Consider the following 25,748-nt stretch of genomic DNA (forward strand, 5'->3'; position numbering starts at 1 on the left):
GCAGGGACTGACTGGAAGAGCTCAGGGCCACCACTGTGCTATAGTGTGCTGTGGAAAGCGGTGACTCAACTCATCATTCTTCATTGTGTTCTTCCACTTTGGTCTTGGATCAAAACCTTAGGGTTAGGATCCTGCTGCCAAAGATCTCTTCTCTTGGCTTATTAACCAGCACGTTGCTGCTAGAGGTTTAACAGCCCCTCTATGCAGGCTCTGGGCCTTTGAGTGACATTCCTCCAACACGGAGGAGGTGTGAGTTTCACTCTGCAAGTGCAGAAAGGCCAGTCCCTATTGACTTTGTGTCATCACCAAAGTTCCAGCAAAGCAATCCTCTTCAGAAATGGAGTTCAGAAATGGAGCTGAATCTGAAAACCAGCACTACAGGCAGAATTCAGACAAAAGGGAAGAGATAGCAGACCAATTCCCTGTACGATGATAGTTTCTGGAACTTGGGAAACTCACTCATGCTGCAAGTTCCAAACTAGTGCTAATAAAAAGCCTGAAGTACCCTGCTATGTTCTCTGTGTGTGTGTGTAAAGTTAGAAAGAAGTACAACAGACACCTTAGTACAATGCTATGGGGAAAAAAAACAACAACAACAACAAAGAGGATATCACAGAATCACAGAAACATTCAGGTTGGAAAAGACCCTCAGGATCACCATGTCCAACCCAACAGCCCTACTGCACAAGGTTGACCCCTAAACCATATCCCCAAGCACCACATCCAAATGACTCTTGAACACATTCAGGGTTGGTGATTCAGCCATCTCCCCGGGCACCCCACTCTTTCTCTGGAAAAGTTTTTCCTAGTGCTCAGATTAAACCTACCCCGTCACAGCTTGAGGCCATTCCCTCTTGTTCTATTACCTGTGAGATGAGACCAGCACCAGCCTCTCCACAGTGTCCTTTCAGGTAGCTGTAGACAGCAATGAGGTCTCCCCTCAGCCTCCTCTTTTTCAAACTAAACAGCCCCAGCTCCCTCAGTTGCTCTTCATAAGATTTATTCTCCAGGCCCTTCAGCAGCTTTGTTGCCTTCCTCTGCACTCACTCCAGTACCTCAACATCTCTCCTGTATTGAGGTGCCCAAAACTGGACACAATACTCAAGGTGTGGCCTTACCAGAGCTGAGTACAAGGGGACAATCACCTCCATACTCCTGCTGGACACAGCGTTTCTGATACAAGCCAGGATGCCATTGGCTTTCTTGGCCACCTGGGCACACCGCTTGCTCATGTTCAGTTGCATGTCAATTAGAACCCCCAGGTCCCTTTCTGCCAGAGAGCTTTCCAGCCACACTTCCCCAAGCCTGTAGCATTGCTTGGGGGGGTTGTGACCAAGGTGCAGGACCTGGCAGTTGGCCTTGTTGAAGCTCATCCCATTAACGTTGGCCCATTGACCCAATCTATCCAAGTCCCTCTGTAGAGCCTCCCTACCTTTATGCAGAACAACACTGCCACCTAACTTGGTGTCATCTGCAAACTTACTGATGATACACTCTATGCCTTCATCAAGATCATCAACAAAGATGTTAAACTGATGTGGTCCCAACACAGCCCTGAGGAACACCACTTGTGACAGGTTGCCAGCTGGATTTAACTCCATTGAACACCACTCTTCAGGCCTGTTGCCCAGCCAGTGCTTTATTCAGCAGAGCCTGTGATCATCCAAGCCCCGAGCAGCCAGTTTGTCCACGAGAATTCTGTGGGGAACAGTGTCAAAGGATTTTCGAAAGTCTAGGTAGACAATATGCACAGCAAGAGGACATGAGAGGAGACTTCTTAAACAAAGGTTTATTTATAAAGTTTGATCTATCCACATAAGAAAACTAAGTGGAGAACAAACACTGAGTAGTGTTTGTGTATGGCGGAGCCTGTAACTCACAGGGAACTTGGCTCTCCGGACAAGTGGTTTTTCACTGCCAGGCTGCTGTCCATACGCTCCAGAGCCTTTCCCTCTCTCTGTCATCATGATCTCCTGCACCATGATCCAGTCCATTCAAGCAAGGGTCTGAAGCAGCAGTATTTTCTCATTAATGCAGAACCTATGCAAGACCACCATGAGATTTTCCCCACAGCGCGAGACCTGGCGCTCCATGGCCAGGCGGAAATCTTCCTTCACTCCCTTCGTTATGCCCCGGGTAACTGTGTGGTGCCTTAAGCCATGAAGGAGAGACAGACAGACAAAATCAAATCATGGTTATCTGGTGCACTGCAGTCATTTTAAAGGCGCTGCATGGCACTTACTGTACAGCTACTGCCCAGACCTGAATTTATAGAAGGAGAGCCAAATAGGCTGTGCTGTGCTAACTTTTAAAATTCATGGCTTTAGTAGCTCACAAGTCCTTCACGAGTTCCATGCAAGTCTGTACTCTTGCTGCCTGGATTATGACTGTTGCACAGGGAAAAATGTTGCTGTTCTGGCTGACAGGAAAATCTTCTCTTAAACCAGCATGTAAAGAGTTCTCCTTGCTTAGGGAGAGGAATTTTTTTCTGTCTACCTTTGCTGCCCAGGCCACTTCCTCCTTGTAATCACTTTCAGAAATGGTTGGGAGAAGGGGGCAGATGGCTGCCATCATAAAGAGCAGAGAGTATCTTGTACCAGGAGGAAAGTGCAGGAAGGAGCTAGATAATCCTGTGGGCACTGATAATGCAGTGACACTTCACAGGCCACCACAAAGCCCAAGTCAAGCCAGGCTGTGAGTGTGCATCATCTGAAGCCAGCTCTGGAGGAGACAGTAGGCACCAGGCAGGGATCACATTTACCCTGAGGAGAAGTTCAGGACTTGTTCTCAAACAGAACAATTGTCCAGCTACTGAGCAAGATCAAGTGATGCTGGCTGGGGAAACTCTGGGGAGAGTGCCCTGGTTAAAAGCTATTTCTGTGAGCAGTTCTTTGTCCTCACGCTGGCCTGCAGCACTTGATACCTAACTCATGTCCTTACAACAATGCTCTGCAGCACCCAAGCACTGCACTGTACTTGGACTGGCCCAGCACTGGGTAAGTAAGATCAAGACTTTGTCACAATCTACCTACAAGCCCTGCTTGGGAAGGGAAGCATAAGATAGGCCCTGAAATGAGAGCCCTAGGACTACCAACAGAGCAGCCATATATTAAATTAGAGAGAAAACCATAGTGCTAGCTTTGAGACAAGTCCTGAGTCACAGGTAAGAAGGGAAGAGGTACACTGAAACCAGAAGGCCCACTGCAAGAAAGGAAAAAATAAAGGGTGATGGCATCTGTGCCAATCCAGAGATGCTGGAAATGAGAAGGAAAAGTCTGGGAATGACCCTTACCAACAATACCACCCCACCTTCACCTAAATCAGCATTTGAGAAGAGACTTCTCTGCCAGAACAGCAGAGACCTCTGAACGCATGGCAAAGGCAAAGAAGAGCCCAGCTTGGAGACAACAGGGCAGTTCACTAATGAGGTTGTCTGAGTGAAGCAAAACTGCACTGAAAACACTCCAGCATATTCCAAGGCTGTGGGACAAGCTCTGCTTTCCACCTTCACTGGCTTAAACACAGCTGGCAGCTGGGTGCTATGGTCAGCTACAACCTCAAGGAGAACAGGCCCCCTACAGCTACTGAGCAAGCCAGCAGTGCTTCTGAGGATGTGCAACAGCTACAAAACAGAATTCAAACAACTTAAAGGAAGAAAAGTAGCTCAAACAGAGCCAGAAACCAGTATCTTGAAAAGGAAGGGTTATACTCTTGCTCATACATGACTGACCATGGGTATCATTTGGGGGACATTTCTAGTTTTGTTTCAAGTCAACAACGATTATTAAATTGAAAGGACATGGATACTGGCAACTTATGGGCAAAAGAAAAATAGATGTTACAGCAGAACAACATGGTTTGCCAGGCAATGTAGGCACAAATGGAATAAAATAAAATAAAACAGATAAATATTGAGTAACAAATTGCTGAAAACCATGGGCAGTAAAACACGTTGACAAAACACAGCACACTATGAGCGGGGTTGTTCCACTTGGTACCTGTCAGCAGTCTGTATGCTGGGCTGTAGCACAGGTATGAATTCCTGCTGCAGCAACCCCATGGGAGGGCTAGAAGTCCTTTAAAAAACAGCAAATAGCAGCATTCAAACACCCACACACCAACTCCCCTCTCTGGTGCAAAACACCTCCAGAAAAAGGAGACACAAGGAACTTAAGGGGAGATCACACAGCAGTACGACCACCAAGCAGCCCAAGGGGTGCAGGGCCCTACCAGCATCAAACATGCAAACATCCCCAGAGTTCAGTGCAAGGCTGTTCTGCGCCTCTGGTCTTAAAATACACACACACGGGCTTGGACAGTTACACGGAGAGAAGGGACAGCAGGAGGTGCAAAACCGCCAGCTCAGTTGTACTGTGATGAACTGCTGTAGCTCTTCCCAGGAAGCGTGTCAGTGGGAGAAGACTGAACCAGAAGAGCACTGCAGATACCACAGCTTCCCTGCAGAGCTGGCAAGAGCATATCAGCCAACAAGGAGAGCCCACAGCTTGGGGGTGAGGGGTTTGCTGCTGAGCCCAAGCCGAGCATGCACAGCAGGTATGGGCCAAGTTGAGTACATGACAGTGTTTGTTACAGGTTGCCCAAGTATCTTCCCATTGGCCCACAGATGGCCTTTTTCACCTTTTCAAACTCAAAGTGCATGCAGAAATGGCTGCTAGAGGATGACACAATGTCAGAGCATGAATGCCTGCTCAGAGCAACCTCCTTATAAGCAGGGCCACATCAACTAGCCACCAAAATGTGTCTCAGCTGACAAGACAGTCTTCTCAGTGACGTCCTTATCTCTGTGTGCTGTCTACAACACAAGACAATAAACTCACACGTCCAGCCTAGAGTAAATCCAATGTCCCACCTAAGGAGAAATGAGACATTTGGTATATGGAGAACAAGTCTAGTTTCTTAACCTAAGGCTCTCAAAGCGCCACCTAAATCTTATCAGGCATTGCTCACCCCCAGAGATGCTAAAGAAGGAGCAGAGAACCAAGACCTGTGCTTACATACCTAGAATATCAAGTTAGGTGCCTGCCTTTAGATCTCACAGGTGGCCACTTTGGTTAATATCTATAACTGCTTAAATGAATATGGATGGAGAGCTATGCTTATCAAAGGCAAATAAAGATGGGACACTTTAGTAGTACAGAAAATACAATACAGCTACAACAGGTTGAAATAAAATATTCACGAGAATTATTCACTCAAATGAGATAATTTTTTGAGCTCTTGGCATTGATGAGTCCATTACTTGCAAAAACAGACACAGAGAACAGAAAATACAAAAGGAACAGCAAGAAGCTGTTGGTCCCAGAGTGGCAGATGTCTGTGAAAGGGATTCTGTGAAACTGTGTCTTCATTACTGTCTGTAAGATCTGCAGTCTGAACTGAATACAGCCACAATCCAAATTAAATCACACCTTCAAGATACTTTGTCTCACTTCCAACCAGTTGAGCTTTCCCCGGCTCTGTCCCCAGGGGAAGATGTGATAGGAATGTGAGTGGAGGCAGGACACTCAACAGCTTTCACATAAAGTCTAGGCCAAGGTTAGAGTAATTAGAGTCAAATTTATCAAAAAGAGGCGTGCAGTGTTAATCAGTCATTTGTTGCATCTTGTTCTTTTCCTCTACCCTCACCAGCTAGCATTGCCACCTTTGACTTGTATAATCCGTACAACTATGAAACCTGGCAGAGTGAAAATCACTTTGTAATAGAATTCAGAAGCCTTGTAGACACTGCCAACAGCATCACTTGTCTCTATCACCAGTTAAGAGAAACCATGGATCTCAGTATTGCACAGTGAATACAATAAGCTGTTTGGATACTCTGCAGGACCTGATCAGAAGTCTACAGGCTACCAAGATTTTGCTTCAGCTTTTCAAAAACCACATTGCAAATTGCTTTCCTGCCTTCAGAAAAATGAATATTATTTCCTATCCTTTATAAGGGACTAAGGAGAACTAGTGGAAGAAGAATGTAGAATTCACCTGGGGAGAAAATGCCATTTAAGGCCCCAGAATAAGCTGTCCTCATCAAAAGCATGTAATGTCTGTACTACATTTCCCATCAATGAAGGTGCAGGATGGCTATGGGCATTTGTGCTGAGGAAAGAGGAGCTTTGTCTCCGGGCTGCTGTGGCAAACTCAGCACAGTGTTTCTGTGCATGACTGAACACTCTCTGTGCTGCCTCTGCTAATTATGGGGATGATACAACCAGACACAAGCCAACTGGGAGGATACAACTAGAATTGGTGATAGTTTTGAAAAATGAAAGCCAGTCTGAAGATCTTGAGCCTATCAACCACTGTTCCAGGAAACAGGCAGGCATGTGCAGGCATTCTTTATCTAAAACCCAAACTGGAGCAGGCTGCGAACTAACCAGTGCTGCTGAGCTCACTACTGCTGGGTAACACCATTCCTGACAGCCCCAGCTAGCTCAGCTAAAAGAGTATCCAGGGTACCAGAGGAATAGATGTCATCCCCACTTAGTGGACTATGCCCTGATTCTTCCTCCCATCAGCTCTCTGATGAAGTGGTTCCACATTCCAAACACACAGAAGACACTGTGCACAGCTTCTCCAGCTGGACAGGATATTTGACCATTTTGGCTCAATAAGCACAGAGAAATGGATCTCCCTTTTCCAAGTGTTTCCATCATTCGGGGAACATAGAAGGTCAAGAGAAGGGCAAAGAGATTTCTGTCTTGCTAGAAGCGCTGCTCGTGACTGGTGGGGTCAGAACAGTAACAGCACCATGACAAAGAAGCAGCACTGAAATGCTGCAACTGACCTGAGATAGCAGCTAGCAAGGAACAGGGGTAGTCTTCAGTGCTAAGCCCTCTTGCTAACAAAGCTTCATACTTAACACCATACCTAGCAGACCATACTCCTGAGTTTTGTTTTCAGACAGCTGGTTACAAGCAGCAAGATAGAGCAAGGGTAAGAGTTCGGCAATCTAGAGCTTAAAAAAGAGAGTTCTGTGTCACATCATTGAACATTTATATTGCTTTAATTATCCCTAGCATCTTATTTTTGTGTTGCTTATGTAGAACTCCGGAAAATCTAATTACTGGTCCAAATTTGAATCCAGTTGTTAGGCTCCTGCTTTTTATAACTTTAGTCCATTTTTAGGTAGTGAATAGCCAGAATACACTGACCCAAACCAGAACTGAACAGACTTTATTAGTCCCACAGTATAAAGCAAAATACCACAATTTCTAACAAAACTGTCAGGATATTCCAAAACATTCTGCCACTAAAACCCTGCACCAACTACTTGTTCAGTCTTGAATCAAAACTAAGAACACCCAGGTAGTTAATCCAAATTATTAATTTCCTCCAGCTTCTTGTAGTAAGCTAAACAAAGTTCCTTCAGTACACAGCAAGAGATGACCTGCTAGTTCTGGCAGAGGGTATTAGAGTTCACCTGTACTGTAATTTAATTTATGAGGTACACCTAAGTTCCTCATCATTCAGTGGGCTTTCGTAGCTTTGTTTACAACAAGCAGTGCTTTCTGTTCAGTAAAATTATTAAACACACCTTACACTCACATCTAATTATTGAAAGAATTCCTGGAGAGTGTGTCTGGTGGAAAGCACAGTGCTGTCATCACTTTTATGTTACAGACTCATAGAAGCATAGCATACTTTGCGTTGGAAGGGACCTTTGAGATCATCAAGTTCCAACCCCCTGACACAAGTAGGGACACCTTCCTCTAAGGCTGCTCAAGGCCCTATCCAACCTGGCCTTCAACATTTCTAGGGATGAGGCCTGGAGGTTGCTCTGGTCAACCTGTACCAGTGCCTCACCACCCTTACAGTGAAGAAACAGAATCATGGAATGAATATGAATCATTCTAAAGCAAATGCCACACTAAAAATAAAGTTCTGTACAAGTAGGAGTTTAAAGTTGAAGAACCTCCAAAATGTGTTCACAGATCAGCAGGAGAGTCAGAAAAAGAAACTCACAACCCTGTTTGAACTCCTTAACCAACTCCTTAAAGACATGACAAACTTCGTATCCAGAAGGTTACATGAAAGCAAAGACAAACAGAACATACTCCCTTTTTTTTTTCTCAAAGAAAACAGTAAATGTTTTTTTATCCTTACTTGATCAACATTGCTTGATTTGGCAGCAGTTCCAGATGAATTTTCCCTCCTTCTTGTGTTCTTAAATAAGCAAATTCCTCCAACATATCAATATCTGAAGAAAATGTTAAAGATTTGAGATGGGTAAAAAAATGATAGAGAACATTCCTTCTTATCCCTCCCATGTGAAGCCACATTGCTGAGCAGCAACATGAACTGCTATTGAAGTATCTCATTCTTCAAAGTGATATAGATCACAGCATGTCTTCCTGATCCTCCACAAATACATAAGGAATGGCTTTTTAAAGCATGAAATACACACATCACTCAATTTTTTTTTTCTTTCTTCACAAGTACAGTCAGACAAAGGTAAAGAAAGCTCATCTCTCCAGATTTCCTGGTTGTTTTACTTCCTTTCCTCCACTCAGTGCACACTGAGGCTGGGACTGAAGGAAATGCCACCACAGTGGCACATATCACCCATTTTAGTTTTCTGGTTTGGGTCCCATATTGAGCTTTCCTCCTCCCCTTCCTCCCCCCATCCCCCCTTTGTTTTTTTTCCCCTTCCTTTAAAACCAGAGGTTTTTAAAGTTGTCTGAGATAAAGAGTTAGACCCTTTGCTTCCTGGGAACCATGGTTAGATGTCTGTACACTGTGTGTACACTGACCAAAGAGCAGTCAGCTATCTGATTACAGGAATCAGACATGCTTTGCACAAAGTCTGACATAGCTCAGCATCTTATGTGCCCCAAAAATCTGACCCATACAAAGCATTTTATAAACAACAGCCAAAAAAAAAATCACTCAACTCTTTGAAGTACAGGCATTGCTTGACCATTTTAGTTAAGATACATATCTCATGGCATATACCTTGTATTAATGCCCTGCATATTCATAGATTCACAGAATGGTTGGGTTGGAAGAGACCTTAAAGCTTATCTAGTTCCAACTCTCCTGGCATTGGCAGGGACACCTTCCACTAGACCAGGCTGCTCAAAGCCTCATCCAAGCTGGCCTTGAACACCTCCAGGGAGGGAGCATCCATGACCTCCCTGAGCTAGCTTACTGCAAAGACTGCCAACACAGCCAAAGGTGCCTTTTTCCTGAGTGCAGGTGCAACTGCAGTGTCAAGTATACTCTCAAATGCCAGAAGAGGTGACAAGAGGCTTACTTTTAGTCTGTTGTGCACTGCCAGTTATAACAAGAGGCTTGCACAGTATGGAAGTAAACAGAGAGTATGATGGACAGAGAAAGCTGCTGCTGAAACAATCTAACAGCTTTTCCAACACCCCAACAGATTTGAATGTGAAAGACATGCTTGTTAGAAAAAGGATACTTGTGACATAGTTGAAAAAATTCTCATACTGGAAATTTCCTTGTTGGCAGATTTTGTTGATGGCTTTCAGGAACAAGTTCTCACCCCTTGGCCACTCATGCTGAAGCAGAACAACTACATGGCCCAGAGCCATATCATCTCTGTTATCTGTGAAAGCTCTGAGCTTCAAGGAAAGAAAATGATATTGAGACAATCAGGGAACACATATTGATTTTATAAATACAGGGGATTCGTCCCACCTACCCCTCTGCAAATATGCTCCTAAAGTACTTCTTTTTTATTTCATTATGCACTAATACATACACATAAAAGAGATTGTGTTTCCATCCAAAATACCAAATTCTCTCCACTGGCCTGTAAAGGAAGTCTGAATACAGACAAAAATAGTGTGAGATTAGTTCTCTCTCTTCTACCCAAACCGAAAATGAATACTAAAGGAGAACAAACCCTCCTCCATCAACACTTTCTCCCCTCTCCAAAAGTGACCCTCCACAAGCCCATTTAGGTGAAGAGCACTCGAGGCCCAGCTCTTCACACCCAGTCACACCACTGAGACAAGGCCACACAGTTTCAAGACCCAGAGATATATACTAGGCCTTAGAGACTGGCGAGAATTTGACTAGAGCTTACCTTGAAACAAGCTAACAACAGGTGAAGGCAGTAAGGCATGATGGCTTTGCTGGTACAAGGCCAAAGCTTCAAATCAGACCCTGCAACAGAACAGTTTGTCATACACTTCTTATTAGCGGTCTGATGACCATGAGAACGGAGCAAAACAAATCTACAATTGTCAAATCTCAGGTAGAGAGGAAAACTTAGAAGGTAAATGACAAATTACTCAAAATATGAAGTTGCATATATTAAAATTTCTTCTTCATTTCTCCTTTCCTGTGGTAAGACTTTGTCACCAATATATTTTAATAGATACCCACAGGAAAACCACCCACCAAAAAAGAGGGGATAAAGAACTTCCTCCCTTTTCATAATACAAGAAGAGAAGAATTATATACTCAGCTGAATTGTGTGAACTTAAACTCAGCTGACACTGAGTTTAGGGTAGCAGCAACTCCATACCTTTCCTAAATTTAGACTTGACTTTAGGTTGCTCCTCTTGCACTTTACCTCCTTCTTGTATTGGAAGCAATATACAGCACATGAGGTCAAGAACTTTTTCACAGGTTTGCTATAAAAGAAAGACATGATAATGCTAAGTCTAAATTACAGTTCTTAAAATTCAGCTATGTTAATTATGACTAAAAATTTCAGACAAAAGAAAAAAAGAAGGCACCCCCCAAAAAAAAAAAACAACCAAAAAACCAACCAACTAACTAACTAAACAAACAAAACAACAACAAAAAAGAAACAAAAACCCCCAAACAAAGAAGAAAAAACCCAGTCACAAAATTCTCTGCTAGAACTTGAGTGGATTTAATGAGTAACTTAGTTTGGCTGCACAAAAAGATGTAGCTGTGATTAAGCAATCTCTCAGAGCCTCTCAGAGTCCTGTTAATTGTGAAAATATATGTCTTGACATTCTTCATTGCAGGAGTGTAAGATCAATACAACTGCAATCAAAAACTATTTTCATTTGAAGGATCAAGCTTTCAAAGGAATTCTTAGAATAGCTTTTAAAACTTGTTCTGTCTGTAGTAAAAATAGAAAAGGAAAATGGCAATCTGACAGCATGACAGAACTGCAGGGAATTCTTGATGCTATTTCCTAGAGACAGTAAGAAGTCTGCATGATGCATTATTACGTTTCCAATGAAATAGTAAGCTGGAAGGGACAAAACAACTTGTCCAGTAGTACTAGGATGAGGGTAGGTCTTCAGAGGCCCAGCCTTTAGTCAGTGCTGACATTTACTGACCTCAGACCATCAGGCACTCCTGCAATACTGAAAATGTGCATGGCAAAGGTAAAGAAAGATAGAATCACATAATCACTTTGGTTGGGGAAGAACTTTAAGATTATTGTGTCCAACCATTTTCTAACTCTGCCAAGTCTGGTGCTAACATGGCCCTCAGCACCACATCTCTGCCTCTTTGAAACACCTCCAGGGATGGGGTTCAGCTACCTCCCTGGGGAGCCTCTTCCAGTCTCCTGTAAGTTTCTTCTCATCTCCAATCTAAACCTCTCCTGGTGCAACTGGAGGCCATTTCCTTTCCTCCTATCACTTGTTACCAGGGAGACCAACACGGACCTCCTTTAGACAGCAAGAAGGTTTCCCCTAAGCTTCCTTTTCTCCAGGCCAAACAACCCCAGTTCCCTCAGCTGTTCCTCACCAGACCTGTTCTCCAGGCCCTTCAGCAGTTTCATTACCCTTCTTTGGACATGCTCTAGCACCTCAATGTCTTCCTTGTCATAAGGGCCCAAAACAAAACCCAGGACTCAAGGTATGGCCTCCCCAGGGGACAATCCCTTCTCTGGTCCTTCTGGCGACACTACTGCTGATATAGGCCAGGATGCTGTTTGCCTTATTGGCCACCTGGGCACACAGTGGCTCATGTTCAACTGGCTGTTGATCAACACCTCCAAGTCCTTTCTCTGCTGAGAACTTTCCAGCCACTGGAGCATTCACAGAAGTCATCGCAAAAAGTCTGGAGGTCAGGCCAGACAGTATTGTTCTGCAGTCTCTTATACTGACAGTTGATAATTATTTATTTGCCAAGATGATCACAGAAATTTCTTTTCTATAAACTTTTTCTTTTCCTTGATACACAAAGCCTATACCTAGGAATTTTTCCTCAATATTTAAAAGTTTCAGTAAAGTCAAGGAATTTAAATTCAAGGTTACATTTACAGATACCTCAAACACTTGTAATTATGGAAGAACTATAACTAAACCCCCAAAATCATGACTATGTAAGAGAGATGCTAATGGTCAGCAAGTTCATGTGCCAGGAATCATAGAATGGGTTGGGTAGGAAGGGACCTCCAAAGGTTATCTAGTCCAAGCCCCCTGAACTGAGCAGGAACATCCTCCACTAGATCAGGTTGCTTAGAGTCTTGTCAAGCCTGACCCCTGAGTATCTCCAGGGATGGTAAGTTCACCTCTTCCTCCTGTGAAGTGTGGATTTTTCAGCAGACCTTGGCTGATGTTGAAAGCAGGGAAAAACGTGAAGTAAGAAGACAAACAGGAACCACAGAGGATGAATGAGTAGCAGTGTGTGGAACTCTGTACCTACCCGATATTCTCCAAGGGCAAAGTGGCAGGTTGCTAACTGGATTAGTGCTCTCTGATTTTCCAGTGATCCTTGCCCTGTAATCTGCTGTGGAGAATGAGAGCCCTGAAGAGCTGCCAAGTGATGTAGGCTGCTAATTGCTTTTTTGTACTGCCCCTTTAATAAAAAGGAGATATAAGCAGACAATTTTAGGGTTTTCTGTATAGAACAGGTAGAAAAACAGAAATAAAAATTCTCTCACAGAAAGCTTTCCGAACAGACTGCATCCAACTCAGAGGGCTTCAAAACTATAATCTATCAGAAGACCCCCCCCAGTGATGTGCTGTGTAAAAGAGCACGGACTGATCATTCACAAGGCAGTCAGAAGACAAATTCTACCTTAAAAACCCTGCTTTAAAAATCACGTTTATAACTGAAACATATAATCATGCTCCTCAAGTTACTCATTACTTTATTTAGATGAATCAAGTATGAAAGAGCTCTTGTTGAGGCACAAGTACAGGCAAAAATAAAAGATCTCCAGAGGGAAAAATATAAAAGAACAAGTTTTGTTCTCTAGGTGGTATTTGGAAAAAGTGCAGTCAGCCCCATTTCTGAGAAGAATTATACATTTTAACTGAGACTTGTTAAAAGCTTCTGCTGTTTGAGAAGTCCTCTCTCTCTGTTCCAATATAACGCACTGGCACACGAGCAATGTGCACTTTTATTCCATAACACTACTATCTACTTCTCAAAATGCCAACGAAGAGGTCTTTTCTATATGCCAAAACTAGGTGGACAGCTCTTGGGACAGGAAAATCTTATGCAGAGTATCCTGCTGCTTGTAAGAATGGTATGATCCCATCCCCATAATGGTCTTGCTTTAAAGGATAAAAGCAGCAGACACTTAGAGCAGTCCAACTGGCTGTTCAGAACAGCTATTAACTAGGAGAAGGAGCGACATAATGGCACCACTTTTACTAGCCTTGTCTGTATTTTTTTACCTGGTAGATGATCATGTCTGTAAGAAAGATTCTTAACCAAAGCCAGGTGTCTGTCTTCCATGACAAACAAATTCTGGTGAACTCTGCATGGTCAGAGAAGAAAAAGAAAAATGAAGCATTTCACAGCTTTAGGTTAAAAATCAATTATATATCAAAAAATATTTGAATTGAAACATTTTTAAAAAAAAAATCACCCAATACTAAGAGTGTGAAATCTCTCACATATAGGTCCCCCTCTTCCTATACAATTGTATTTTGTTTATGCTTCTCTTTACTGCATCCAACAAATCTAAACGTAGCTAGGTGGTACTGTTTGCCTGCTTTTTAGCAGAGAAGTTTACTGTGAAAATGATCACAAAGGTACTATCAGAAAGGGAGAGCCCAAGCAAAGACAGATCCTCTTGAGCATAAGCTAAAGCAGTACATCCTCACCCAGTATTATCAGCACTACTGATAACCAACTGCTCCTCCAGTAAAAGCTGCTTCCAGCAGAAATGGGAATGAATAAACAAAGATGCTTACTCTTCACTATTATTAAGTTCAGAAACTCAAAAACCGGTGAAGCTTCTTATTGGAACTTAGATCAAAAATACTCAAGACCCAAAGTGAAATCAATTTTAAGGATTCACAATGACTGGAATTCTATTTTAACAATAGTAAAATGCAATGCAAAGCAATGAAGCCTAAAAGCAACTCTGCTTGTAGTTACCTTTGTCAAGTGATTCCAGAGAGTAGAGCAGCTCCCAGCTCTCTCTTGCCAGTTTAAAGCTCTCTAATACTTCGACAGAGTTTGCAAGATCTGCCTTGTTCACTGTAATGTGGCGACTTCGTGCCTTCCCAGAAGGATCCTCATCATCTGAGCTCTGCTTAAGAGTCAGCATAAGAAGATTCACTTAATTGATCTTTGAGGTCTCTTCCAGCCTTCTTGATTCTAATTTACACTTATTTCAAAACACTCTGAAGTTCCATTGGATGCAAGAAAACAATTTTGTACTACAGATGCCAAGGTCCTAGTTCAAGTGTTTTTGCTTGTAATGTTAGAACAAGGTGTTTTGCTACCCAGAAAGTCAGTGGGTTTTGACTGCTAAAGAAAGATGTACTCACAGTTCCAATCATGAAGAGCCAGCTGGTTGGGAGGTTTAGCTGTAGAACATCTGACTGCTCTGGCTGCCATTCTTAACAGTTTCTGCAGTCTCTGCTGAGCTCTCTTAAGTTAAAGTATTCACATCAGCACACACCTGTCCACAGTAACCTCTATAAACATTCCTTTATTCTCACTGCCTTTAGCCAAAAGAGTCCGTTTGCAATTCATGGTCACAAACAGCTATTCTAGGGTAGCTCTGAAAATGTGTGTGACATCTGTTTCAAAACCACCTAAATTCTAGTACCAAAGCATCCTTGTTATGAATGAAAAAGGCCAGAAAAGTTACCATTGTTTTTTCTCTTCCTTCTGCAAGTTTCCTCTTTTTGTGTACATGTTTGCTGCGATCAGTATCTGTATCACCATAGATGTTGGTCACATCCTCCAGAAGAACCAGTGGGGTTTGGTTTGGAGCATTGGGACCTGGATTTAAAGATAAATTAATTCAACATTGCTCTGAACTGCTGAGAAAGGTTTCATGTCTACACCAAGCTGGTTTTGTTTTCTAGAGAAAACAATACTACAGAAAACAATCTGAAATTAATTCACTCAAGTTGCATAGACTATGTGGGTAAAGCCATGGTCTTCTCTAAGCAGCCTTACAGTAAAGGTCAGAATGCATTACCAGATGTCACAAGAGTTTGCTTGAGAGCTTCAAGATATCTTTGAATCCTTTCCTTACAGAGCAGGCAGCAGATAGGCTCAGGCAGCAGGTGTTCTCTCACCCAGCGCTATTTGCTTTTATACAACTATTCAACAGGTGAACAGAGCAAAAAAGCTCTGTAGATAACAGCCATTAACACAGCAAAGCACAGCAACATTGCCAAAACATTCTCAAGAGAAACCAAAGCAATATGCTGACAGGCACTGAAGTGACTGTATTTTATCACAATATTCCCCTAGTATGATAACTTGGTGCCAGCACTGCCCCCACTGACTTCAGTGTACACAACTAAACCATTAATCAAGTGCCAGAGTCCATCGTCACTCTCCAAAGCCTCTGAAGAAGCCTCATTTCGAAGCATAGAAGATACAATTTCTGCTTCCTTTGGCATCACAAAACACCCAGTGGAATCTGGTACCTGTTATTTCAGACCTCAGTGCTTAAGTTTCACTAAATATAAAACAGGAAAAACACTTCTTCGTCCCCAACAGCATTAATACATGGCCACTACTGAGAAAGCTTTTCCTCTGAGAACATTTTCTCCTTTAGCACAACTAAGTTGTACATAGGTGTTTACAAAGCTCAAGAAAGAGAAATACAAAGGAAAGGAGAAATCCATTAATGTTTTGCCTTTTTGTAATCTCCACCAGACAAGCCAGCATTGAGGACAAGTATTTTCAGTACATGCATTTCTTCTATTTGCAGAAAGGTAAAAAGTGAAAGCCTACTTCTTAACTGCAAAGAACTCAGTTGAGAGCTTAGTATAAAGACAATCCATTTCATCTCCTGACAAAAAAACCCAACCCCATAACAAGCTTTTGCCATCTACTCAAAAATGATGTGTAAGGAGTCCATTACAACAGAAGTTAACATTGCAAGAAAACTACCAAGCTAGCTTGAATAACACTATCTCCTTTGACTAGGTTCAAACTAAACATCTCCACTGAAACAGCCCTTGCACTAAGGCTGCAACACATTGAAATCACCTCTCCCTGCACTATCATGCATTCTACCATGTCAGAATCTAACCTGCGTTAACTGCAAACAAAGCCAGGTCATGATGTAGAAAAGCAGTGTCTGTGAGAAACAGATATGAAAGTACCACAGCTGGGATGCTGGAAGAGTTTTATCACTACAATCTCAAGAGCTGCCTCCACCTAACACCTCAGAAGAATTTTTTTTTCACCATACTGATTTGAGTACTAGTTCAGTGCTTTGCTTTCAAACAAAACATTCTCCTCTCAGTAGCAGGCAAGTGCACTGCAGCCTTCATTCTGAAACCTCCAATCCTATATCAAAACAAACCCTAACCTCACCCTTGGCTTGAGCTGTAAACCTCCTTACACCACTGAAATTTACACAGCTATACAAATAGCAATGTTGCATTTTCCTGTCCAACTGAGCTCTAGAATCTAAAGCATAACATAGTTTTTAATCAATTTCTAGCACAGTGTTATAAATATTCAAATATAAATATAAACATAAAGCATGAGTCCAAACAGAAACTCCTGCCAAGCCTGCAGGTGTGAATTGCCTCATTCATTTCTCAAGTCTCCAGCAAAGCTGATATGAAGTGGAAGAGAAATGCACTGAAAAGTTTCCTCTCAAGCGGTTTCTTGCAAGTCCACACAGGTGAGAATAAAGCCACAGAGCAAAGCTCAGAGCTACTGGATTAAAGAGAAGACCGGTGTGTGTGTGTGTCCCCTACACTTCTGAAATATGTTAAGATTCTACATTTCTACAGCAAGCATTCCACAGAGAAGGAGGAAAAGAAACCTTACAATAGAAGGAATATAAAAGGCACTGAACATCACTGGACTACAAGTGCGGAGTCCTACACCTGTGGAAGTATAACACCAGGCACCAGTATAGACTAGGGGTCATCCTGCTGGAAAGCAGCTCCATGGAGAACGACCTTGGAATCCCAGTGGACTGCAAGTTATCCATGGAACATTAACGTGCCCTTGTGGCCAAGGCAAATGGTATCCAATAGTCTCTTCCAACTCCTAATATTCTGTGATTCTGTGACTTTAACACTAAAGCAGAAATGAGTAATTAAATTTGAAATATTTTCCTGATGTCAGGAAATGAGAGAGGGTATCAGAAATACTGCACTGAAGGGACTGCACTCTGCTTTCTCAGTTACCAATCTTTTTGTCATGGTTCAGTCTCAAAACATGAGCTTTAACATATTCAATGTACAACTTTCGAAGAACTTTTTCATTGTTTCTTTACTTCCTTCCTCAACTCAGAATTGAGCACAGCTCTGCACAGCTAACTCTCTGTCCCACCATAACTCTTCTTTCCTCCAGATAGAACAAAAACCAAAATAAATTAATTCCTGTATTTGTTGAAGTGACTATGTGTTCTTTGCACACAAGTTGTCATTTCATTTATCTTTCATTTATCTACTGGCACTGATCACCCAGCTTTCTATGAAGCTTTTTAAACCCTATCATTTGTACTGAGTGCTTCCTTACTCAAATGAGCATTTGCTCCACAAATGAACACAACACACAGAATTAAAATTGCCATTTTAGCATGAATCAGTAATTGTAATGTTACTAAGTACTAATTACCTATGGTGACAACAGTTATTATCACAAGGAATTGCCTAAGCAGGGGATGCACGCTATTATGAGTTGAAAATTCCTCTTTGTGATGCTGCTTATTAATTTATTAATTATTCTCTAAACAAATTGGTGCTTAAAGAACTTCCCTCAGCTCTGGGCCACCCTTGAAAAGTCCAGTCTATTCCTGAAGAAGCAATCTAAGGTGTCCATGCAATCTGATGCTCCAAATGCAGATCTGAGTGGGTAGCAAAAGCAGCACAGATAACACTCCTATTTTAAATGCTCAATTTACAAATGAATTACAAATCAGGATTAATTTGCTTAAGGACTGAACTCAAACTATATATTAAAAAAAAAGCCTAATTGGAAGCTTGTGAATTTCAGAAAATGTCTTTTAGACATTAGGAGGAAGTTCGGCATTGTGAGGGTGGTGAGGCACTGGAACAGGTTGCCCAGAGAAGTTGTAGAGGCTCCAAACCTGGAAGTGTTCAAAGACAGGCTGGACGGGGCCTTGAGCAAGCTGGTCTAGTAGGAGATGTCCCTGTACATGGCAGGGGGATTGGAACTCGATGATCTTTAAGGTCCCTTCCAACCCAAACCACTCTATGATACCATGAAAATACTTCCCTATTCAGTTTTTATTTGACTTATTATTAATTTGTTCTGTATTCCTAACAACAACTTAAAAAAAAAAAAATCTCTCTTCCAATTTTGCAGAAGCTTTTTGTACAGCCTTTGACTGCAGAAGCCAGGAAAATGTCAGCTTCAAAGAAACAGATCCAGAGGAGAAAATGACACAAACATGATGCTGGTGGAAAAGCATTGAACATCCCTAGGGATGTTTCTCCTAACATCTGGTCTGTTGCTTTTCTCTTTGCTAGATAACCAAGGGCTGCTGGTTATGGTTGGAACCATGATGCTAAGTTAGATGGACCTTTGGTTTGATCCACTCCAGCAGCTGTCACGAACTACTTCTGCTGGTAAGACTAATGGCTTGGGAGACTCTTACAGAAGACCCATGGCACATCATAAAATGATAGCTGCAAAAGACTGAGAAAAGATCTTTCACACACTGACAAGGAAATCACAAAGAACTCTTTACAAAAGTTGAAACATTGGAAACTAACCTTGGAAAAGGGATGGCTGGATATTGCTGACGTACTGGAATGCATTTTTAAAGAATACCAACATTGTGGAATACACTACTTGATTCTTATATTTAGCATGTGCATCACTATCAAAGTTACTGATGTACCTGCAGAGGTCTTTCATTCGATGCAAAATATCACCAAAACTTCTGAGGAGGAGAGAAAAAAGAATTAAAGATGTTATACAGATTCCAGAACTAAAGGGATGCATAATGAATACAAGAAGTGGAGGTTGGGAATGCACACCAATGAAACTTCACTAAACATTTACCACATGTCCCTCTGCTGAGGGACCTAGAGAAGGACACCTCACAGTACTCTTACACATGACTTTCATCCACAAAGATTTGGTTTAGAGACTAATTTGAAAGTGCTTCCTGGATCCACCTTTTTGCTTTACAATGTACAGTCTTAGAAAGAAAGCTGCATTGAATTTACACAAAATGTTCTTAGGGTGAAATCCTTTTTCAACCCATCTCCTTAAGAATAAGACAAATTCTCCTAGAGAGAAAAAAACCAACCAACCAAACAAACAAACAAAAAACCACAACAAAAAAACAACCAGAAAAGTACACATTTCTCACCTTCTTCCCTTATCCATTTGCCATTCACACCTCATTCCCACCACAGACAAGATTTTAAACAGCCTCTCCCAAGGGTCTGTAATCTGGGATGATTTCTCTGTAAGACCATCTATTACATATTTTTGAGAGCTGCGCTTGCTTGGAGACATAATATCAGAGGAATCTTGGGAGCCTAGGAAAAACCAGCACAACATATACCAGCAAGAAATCAAACCAGCTGATTTATTTTCAAGCAGAAGACATGTATAAATGTACATCAGAGCTTTCAGGGGCAACCATTCTTTACTGAGACAGGTGATAGGGAGCAGTAAGGACTTCTGCCTCCTCGTACAAGAGAGCTGATAAGACTGGATAAGGACGTCTTGGACATTTTGTCCTACCTCTCAGTACATCTATTGAAGCATCATGATTAAGTAGTTGAAGCATCGTGAGGTTTGGTGCCAAAGAACTAAGAAACCATAAATACTATTAGTCCCTCTCTATGGGATACATTAGGATGAGTGGAAATGGTCCCAAGTTGCATCAGGGGAGATTTAGGTTGGATAAGAGAAGAAACTTGTTGACTGAAAGGCTTCTCAAAGACTGGAACAAGCTCCCCAGGGAGGTGGTTGAATCCCCATCCCTGGAGGTGTTTCAAAGAGGCAAGGAAGGTACTGAGGGCTGTGGTTTAGCACTAGACTTGACAGAGTTAGATAATGGTTGGACACAACGATGTTAAAGGTCTTCTCCAGCCAAAACAATTCTGTGATTACATAAAGGTAATGAATTTATTTATGGGCATCACCTCAGTAATACTAACATATATTCTAAGAAAGGTTAATGTAAAAATATTCTTACCTTGATATTGGCTTTCAGTCTGTGCAGATCTAGTGACATAGTTAATATAAAACTCTGCTGCTTTATTCAGATATTTATATAACAAGCTGGCAGGAAGTCGAACATCTGGGTTGTTAATTATGAGAGGAAGAACATCACAAACTAAAATAGAAAACAAACCAAAAGTCTTTATGGTTGGTGGGGGCTTTTGGTTCTATTTGTCTGAATTTTCTCAACCTAAGCCTACATCTCTGGCTGACCACACACCACAAAGGATCACAAAGATACTCACCTGAGTGACTGCAGCACCAGTTTGTGCTCTACAGTCAGCCTGGACTAACGTGGCCCAAGCCTTTTCTGCATAAAGCAGTTTTCTAATCTTAGCATTCTACACTCAGAACCTTACCACACTTGTCTACTTGTCTAAAAACTTGTCTACTAAAACAAGGACATTTTCTTACCAAATAATTTTCTAAAACAATTCACTGGAGATTCTTGGTCTTCAATACTTTCAGCATCTAATAAGGTTTCTCCAAGGCCTACCTGTGTAAGAAGAGGTGACAATCAAACACTGGACCTGTGGCTTTAGAACATTTTTGAACTGTGAGTCAAAGGAATTGAACAATAACTCAGTGGATACATGACTAACAACTCATTATATGACAACTGCATGTGCTAATCTTTAAATATAGTTAAACTCTCTCTATTGTGAAAAGCAATGCCAGAAGATAGCAAAGCAAGACCAAGAGTGACTGCACCTGCATCTGTGTGTAGTAAAGATGTACACAGAGAGGTGAAAGCAATGGAGGTACCAGGCCTTAATGCTGCAGCTCATCACCTCAGATGTGCATTCTGCCTGACGCTAGTACAAGCTACAACATGCTACTGCAAGTCACTTTAAGAACTAACAGGTTTTTGAGTATTTAAGCTATTTCTAAATTCTCCTTAAACCATTCTTCAATAAATCAGGTAATTTAAAAAAAATCTCCAGCTTTAGTTTCTTAAGTTAAAGCAAACCATGACGCTTGTTACAATCCAGTCATAACCTCTGCTCCAAATGAGAGTTCAGACAAAAAGTTGAAACAACGTTCTTTATCTTAGACTACAATCACAGAACAGTGAAGGCTGGAAGGTACTTCAGGAGATCATCTGCTCCAGTCCGCCTGTCAAAGCAGGTTCACCTAGCTCAAGTGGCACAGAAATGCATCCTGGCAAGTTTTCAAAGCCTCCAGAAAAGGAGACTCCACAACCTCCCTGGGCAGCCTGGTCAAGGAAAGAAGTTTCTCCCTCTATTTAGGTGAAAACTCCTCTGTTCTAGGTTGTACAATGAAACATGAACAAAAAGAGTCACCCTCACTAGGCAAACACATTCCAGCATCATCTCAGAACACCAATATCCTGAATAGTTACTAAGTTACTGTGAGCTTCTCTTACCCCGTGTTGCACCACAGTCTCTGGGAAACGTCGCAGTAGCAGCAGCAGCATTTCTGCCCTTTCTAACGTATTAAAGCACTGCTCTGTGGCTTTCAGGAGCATCTCACACTGCACCCGACCGGGAAGGGTTTCAAATAATCCTTAAAAAAACCAAAAATTAAAATGTTTTACTTGCTATGTCTGAATTATAAAGTGTAAAAGTCTAATCAACATCATCTTGTCATGCAGAGTGAAAGAGATTGCTTTATACTTCTTTCTCCTTTTAATATCTATGCCTTGAAAAAAATAGTTGTCTCTTTCAGAGAAGACCACACGACTGTTTATCAGTGTTTATTTGGGTGCACAGAACTTGAATTAACAAGTAAGACTGCTAATGAATGAAACACTGACACTTCTAATATAGATTTGATATTTTAACATCTTTTTTCTAGAACATTCTTTTTTTATTACTTTTCTCTTCTACAATCAATACTTTCATTATTAAAAAGTAGGTTTTGCAATTTAGACTTCCAATGAGACTCCAAAAAGAAACCAACATATTCTCCTTGTAGGTTTTATGTATTCTCTCTGAAAATTAAAGGCACCTCATGGAAAGGAAAATGTTTCCCCATTCGGAATAGCCTGCACCCAGAGTTACACACTGCTTGTCTGAACCACATATTCAAACAGCAGATTGTAATTTGTCAGGTGTAAATTCTACTTTTCAGAACTGCCTCTGGTTGCCAGCAGTGAATGCCAAGCGCTTCTGGTCACTGTTCATTTTCATGATCACAGAATAAACCCAGCTGGTAGAGACCTCAAAGATCATCCAGCCCAACCTTTGACCCAGCACTGAAGGGTCAACACCGAACCATGTTCCTAAGCACCAGATGCACACAGTGCTTGCACACCTCCATGGATGGTGACTCCACCAGTGCCCTGAACAGACCATTTCAGTGTTTGAAAACCCTTTCAGTGAAGCACTTCCTACCATCCAGCTGAAACCTACTCTGGTGCTACTTCAAACCATTTTTCTCTAGTCCTGTCACTTGCCACCAAGGAGAACAGGCTGCCCCCTCCTTGCTCCAACCTCCCTTCAGGTAGCTGTGGAGAGCAATGAGGTCGCCCCTCAGCCTCCTCTTCTCCGGACTGAACAACCCCAGCTCCCTCAGCCCCTTTTCATAGGCCATCTGCTCCAGGCCCTTCACAAGCCTCACTGCTCTTTTCTGGACCCACTCCAGCACCTCAGTGTTCTTCTGGTAGTGAGGGGCCCGGAATTGAACACAAGACTCAAGGTGTGACCTCACCAGTGCTAAGTACAGGGGGATGATCACCTCCCTGTTCCTGCTGGCAACCATGTTTTTAATACAAGCCAGGATGCCATGGGCTTTCTTGGCTACCTGCGCACACTGCTGACTCATGTTCAGTCAACTGTCAACTCTCACTTCACATGTACAAATTCTCCCCATTTTTATGATCATTCTTTGTTATCTGCAATCAGTGGGATGATGATTCCTGAGTCCCATTCCACTTATGCCCTATGTAATGTCTTTTCTAAGTGTTTATTTTTCTGGTAGGCTTAAGTGCGCTCACACAAGAGACAAAGCAGTGGGAATCAGCTTCTCAGGGCCCTTTGTGTTTCATAAGCCTAACACACTGAAAAGTATCTAAGGCTGAACTGAGAATAAAAATCTGCAGGCCACAAGCAAAGACTGACATTTACTTGCCACACTAGGCACATAACCAGAGGGTTTATCTTTAGATTCCTTCAGGACTCTCCCCGTTCACCAGATAGAATCCTCACCTCTTAAAAACTGTGTCTGCTTGTCCTGTGAGTCATTCCTTAGTGCTGATGTAATAACACTGATCTCTCTCCATACAGCAGGTTGGTCTGGAAAATTCACAAACCTGTAACAAAGTTTGAGGCAAGGAATGCACAGTGATCTCAAAATCTGTTTCCGAGATAAGACCTTTCTATGAAAGAACATTCAAAATAAAACCTATTTACTGCATATTTTTAATGAGCAAGATCTTTTCTGCTTAATCTATCCACATGGATTTCCACAAATACTCACATTACGGTTTAGGGAACTTTTGACCTTTCTGGAAATAAGCACCTGGCAAAAGTGTTGGGCTGCAGTTCTGATTACTTACATGTCATAGAGCAGCCTGCCTGCAGACGCTGTCCTTTCAGCATTCCTCTCAATAGTGTACATCTCATACTGCAAGAGGGAAGAACAGAACATTAGCTTTCTTTAAAGACATTTATGAAAAAGAACAGTCCTTCTGCATCAAAAACTGTCCCCAGTTTGCCACAGCAATCTGAACAACGGAAAATTAAAGGATGGCAACATTTGCTGTACAAATTAGGAGCTGAGATTTGACTAATTCCAAATTAAAATAGACATAAACTTTGGTATGACAACGTTAAGCACTCTAATATTAAAATATTGACTTTTGTTTTCCAGAAATAAATTTAGAATTTAAAGACTTTTTTGAGCAAGGTTTGTTTCGTCAAATGCAATGTACAACCTCAAGCTGACACAAAAGCCATGGGTATGACAGATACTTTAAATCTCTACTAGAAACAGATGTCTTCCTTTTAACAGCAAACCCAAATGTTTCATAAGGTGCAAACACAAGAAGCAGAATGGCATCTTCCCCTCAGTTAATAAAACACCTCTTTCATAAGGCACTGATAGGAGTGGATTTTCTTGCAGTGAAGCACAAGCAGCAGTTACAGGTTTGACACTTTATTTTCAAGCACTGGATACCCCAGCAAGGGGCTGGGCACCTGTGGTACTACCACCAGCTCTCTGTTACCCAACAGCCACCCTGTGTATTCAGGGAGGTGAACAAAACGTGGCAAAAGAAGTTTGCAAAAGAGTGTTGGGCTGCAGGACATGGCTGCTGTGCTGGACTACTCTGGGGATGCTGGGCCAGGCCTCTGGCTGAATGCTAGGCTCGGGCGGCCGTGTCTGGCAGCTGCCATAGATACTAGGCCAGACCTCTGTCTAGGTCGGGAGGCTGTGTCTGACACCTGCCACGGGTGCTGGGCATGGCTGCTGCCAGCAGCCGCCCTGCTGCGCACCCTGCGGCTGGGTCCCAGGGCAGCCGCCACGGCGAGTAAAAGCCGCCACGACGAGTGAAAAGCCGCCACGGCGTCGCCGCCGTCACCACGGCAACCGGCCACCCTGCCCCTCCGCTCCCATTCCGTCAGGCGAGCGCCAGCCGCAAGGCCGTGTGGGACAGCGGCGCTCCACGCCTTTACCTTGCGCCTGGCGTTTACCTGTATGTTAAAGTCGGTGGGATAGAGGCTCCGCGCCGTGATGAGCCAGGCTTTGGCCGCCCACAGGTCCCCCGGCACCAGCTCTCGGGCCCGCTTCACTAGGAACTCGCAATCCCCCTGCGCCGACATCTTCGCTGTCGGCCCCCGTTGCGCGCATGCGCCTCGCTGCTCCGAGGCGATCCCGCTCACTCCTCCGCCCCGCCCAGGGCGGCCGCCATTTTGGAAGTGTCCAGAAGAGCTCTTGGCTTTTGACAGCGCCTCCTGCTGGTGGGGCGGCTCCGCTGGTGCTCTGTCTCCCTTCCGCCGCTGCTCTCAGTCCCGTATGTGGCTTTTCCGTGGCGGCCTCAAAAGAACGGTCGTTTACCCGGAGTGCAAAAGCCGAGTTGCATATACATATACACCAGACATATGTATGTGTATATATGTATACATGTATGTATGTATATATACACACACACGTATATATGTATACACACATACATACACACACACACATATAGAGATATATATATAGTGAAGAGA

At 42.6% G+C, this 25,748-nt stretch overlaps 1 protein-coding gene across 7 annotated transcripts; it reads right to left on the reverse strand.

Annotated features, from left to right (window-relative positions):
- Positions 1–1,857: 1,857 nt before the first annotated feature.
- Positions 1,858–25,355, reverse strand: INTS10 (integrator complex subunit 10). Of its 7 annotated transcripts, none has more exons than XM_054382832.1 (18): positions 25,227–25,355; positions 24,092–24,159; positions 23,742–23,845; positions 21,959–22,098; positions 20,986–21,067; positions 20,546–20,686; positions 19,772–19,880; positions 19,104–19,273; positions 15,029–15,162; positions 14,308–14,461; positions 13,599–13,681; positions 12,619–12,771; positions 10,508–10,616; positions 10,064–10,143; positions 9,434–9,596; positions 8,119–8,212; positions 3,999–4,076; positions 1,858–2,151 (listed from the first exon to the last, which is right to left on the reverse strand). In XM_054382832.1, exons 1-18 carry the CDS (start codon positions 25,353–25,355, stop codon positions 1,995–1,997), a joined length of 2,148 nt encoding a protein of 715 aa, XP_054238807.1. In that variant the 3' UTR covers positions 1,858–1,994. The 7 variants fall into 7 exon arrangements, with proteins under 7 accessions (XP_054238807.1, XP_054238803.1, XP_054238805.1 ...); XM_054382828.1 differs by having other exon boundaries at positions 19,104–19,270; positions 19,709–19,880; XM_054382830.1 differs by having other exon boundaries at positions 14,308–14,464; positions 19,104–19,270; positions 19,709–19,880.
- Positions 25,356–25,748: the final 393 nt, after the last annotated feature.

This window comes from Indicator indicator, chromosome 8 (assembly GCF_027791375.1).
Source record: "Indicator indicator isolate 239-I01 chromosome 8, UM_Iind_1.1, whole genome shotgun sequence".
Lineage (NCBI taxonomy): Eukaryota > Metazoa > Chordata > Aves > Piciformes > Indicatoridae > Indicator > Indicator indicator.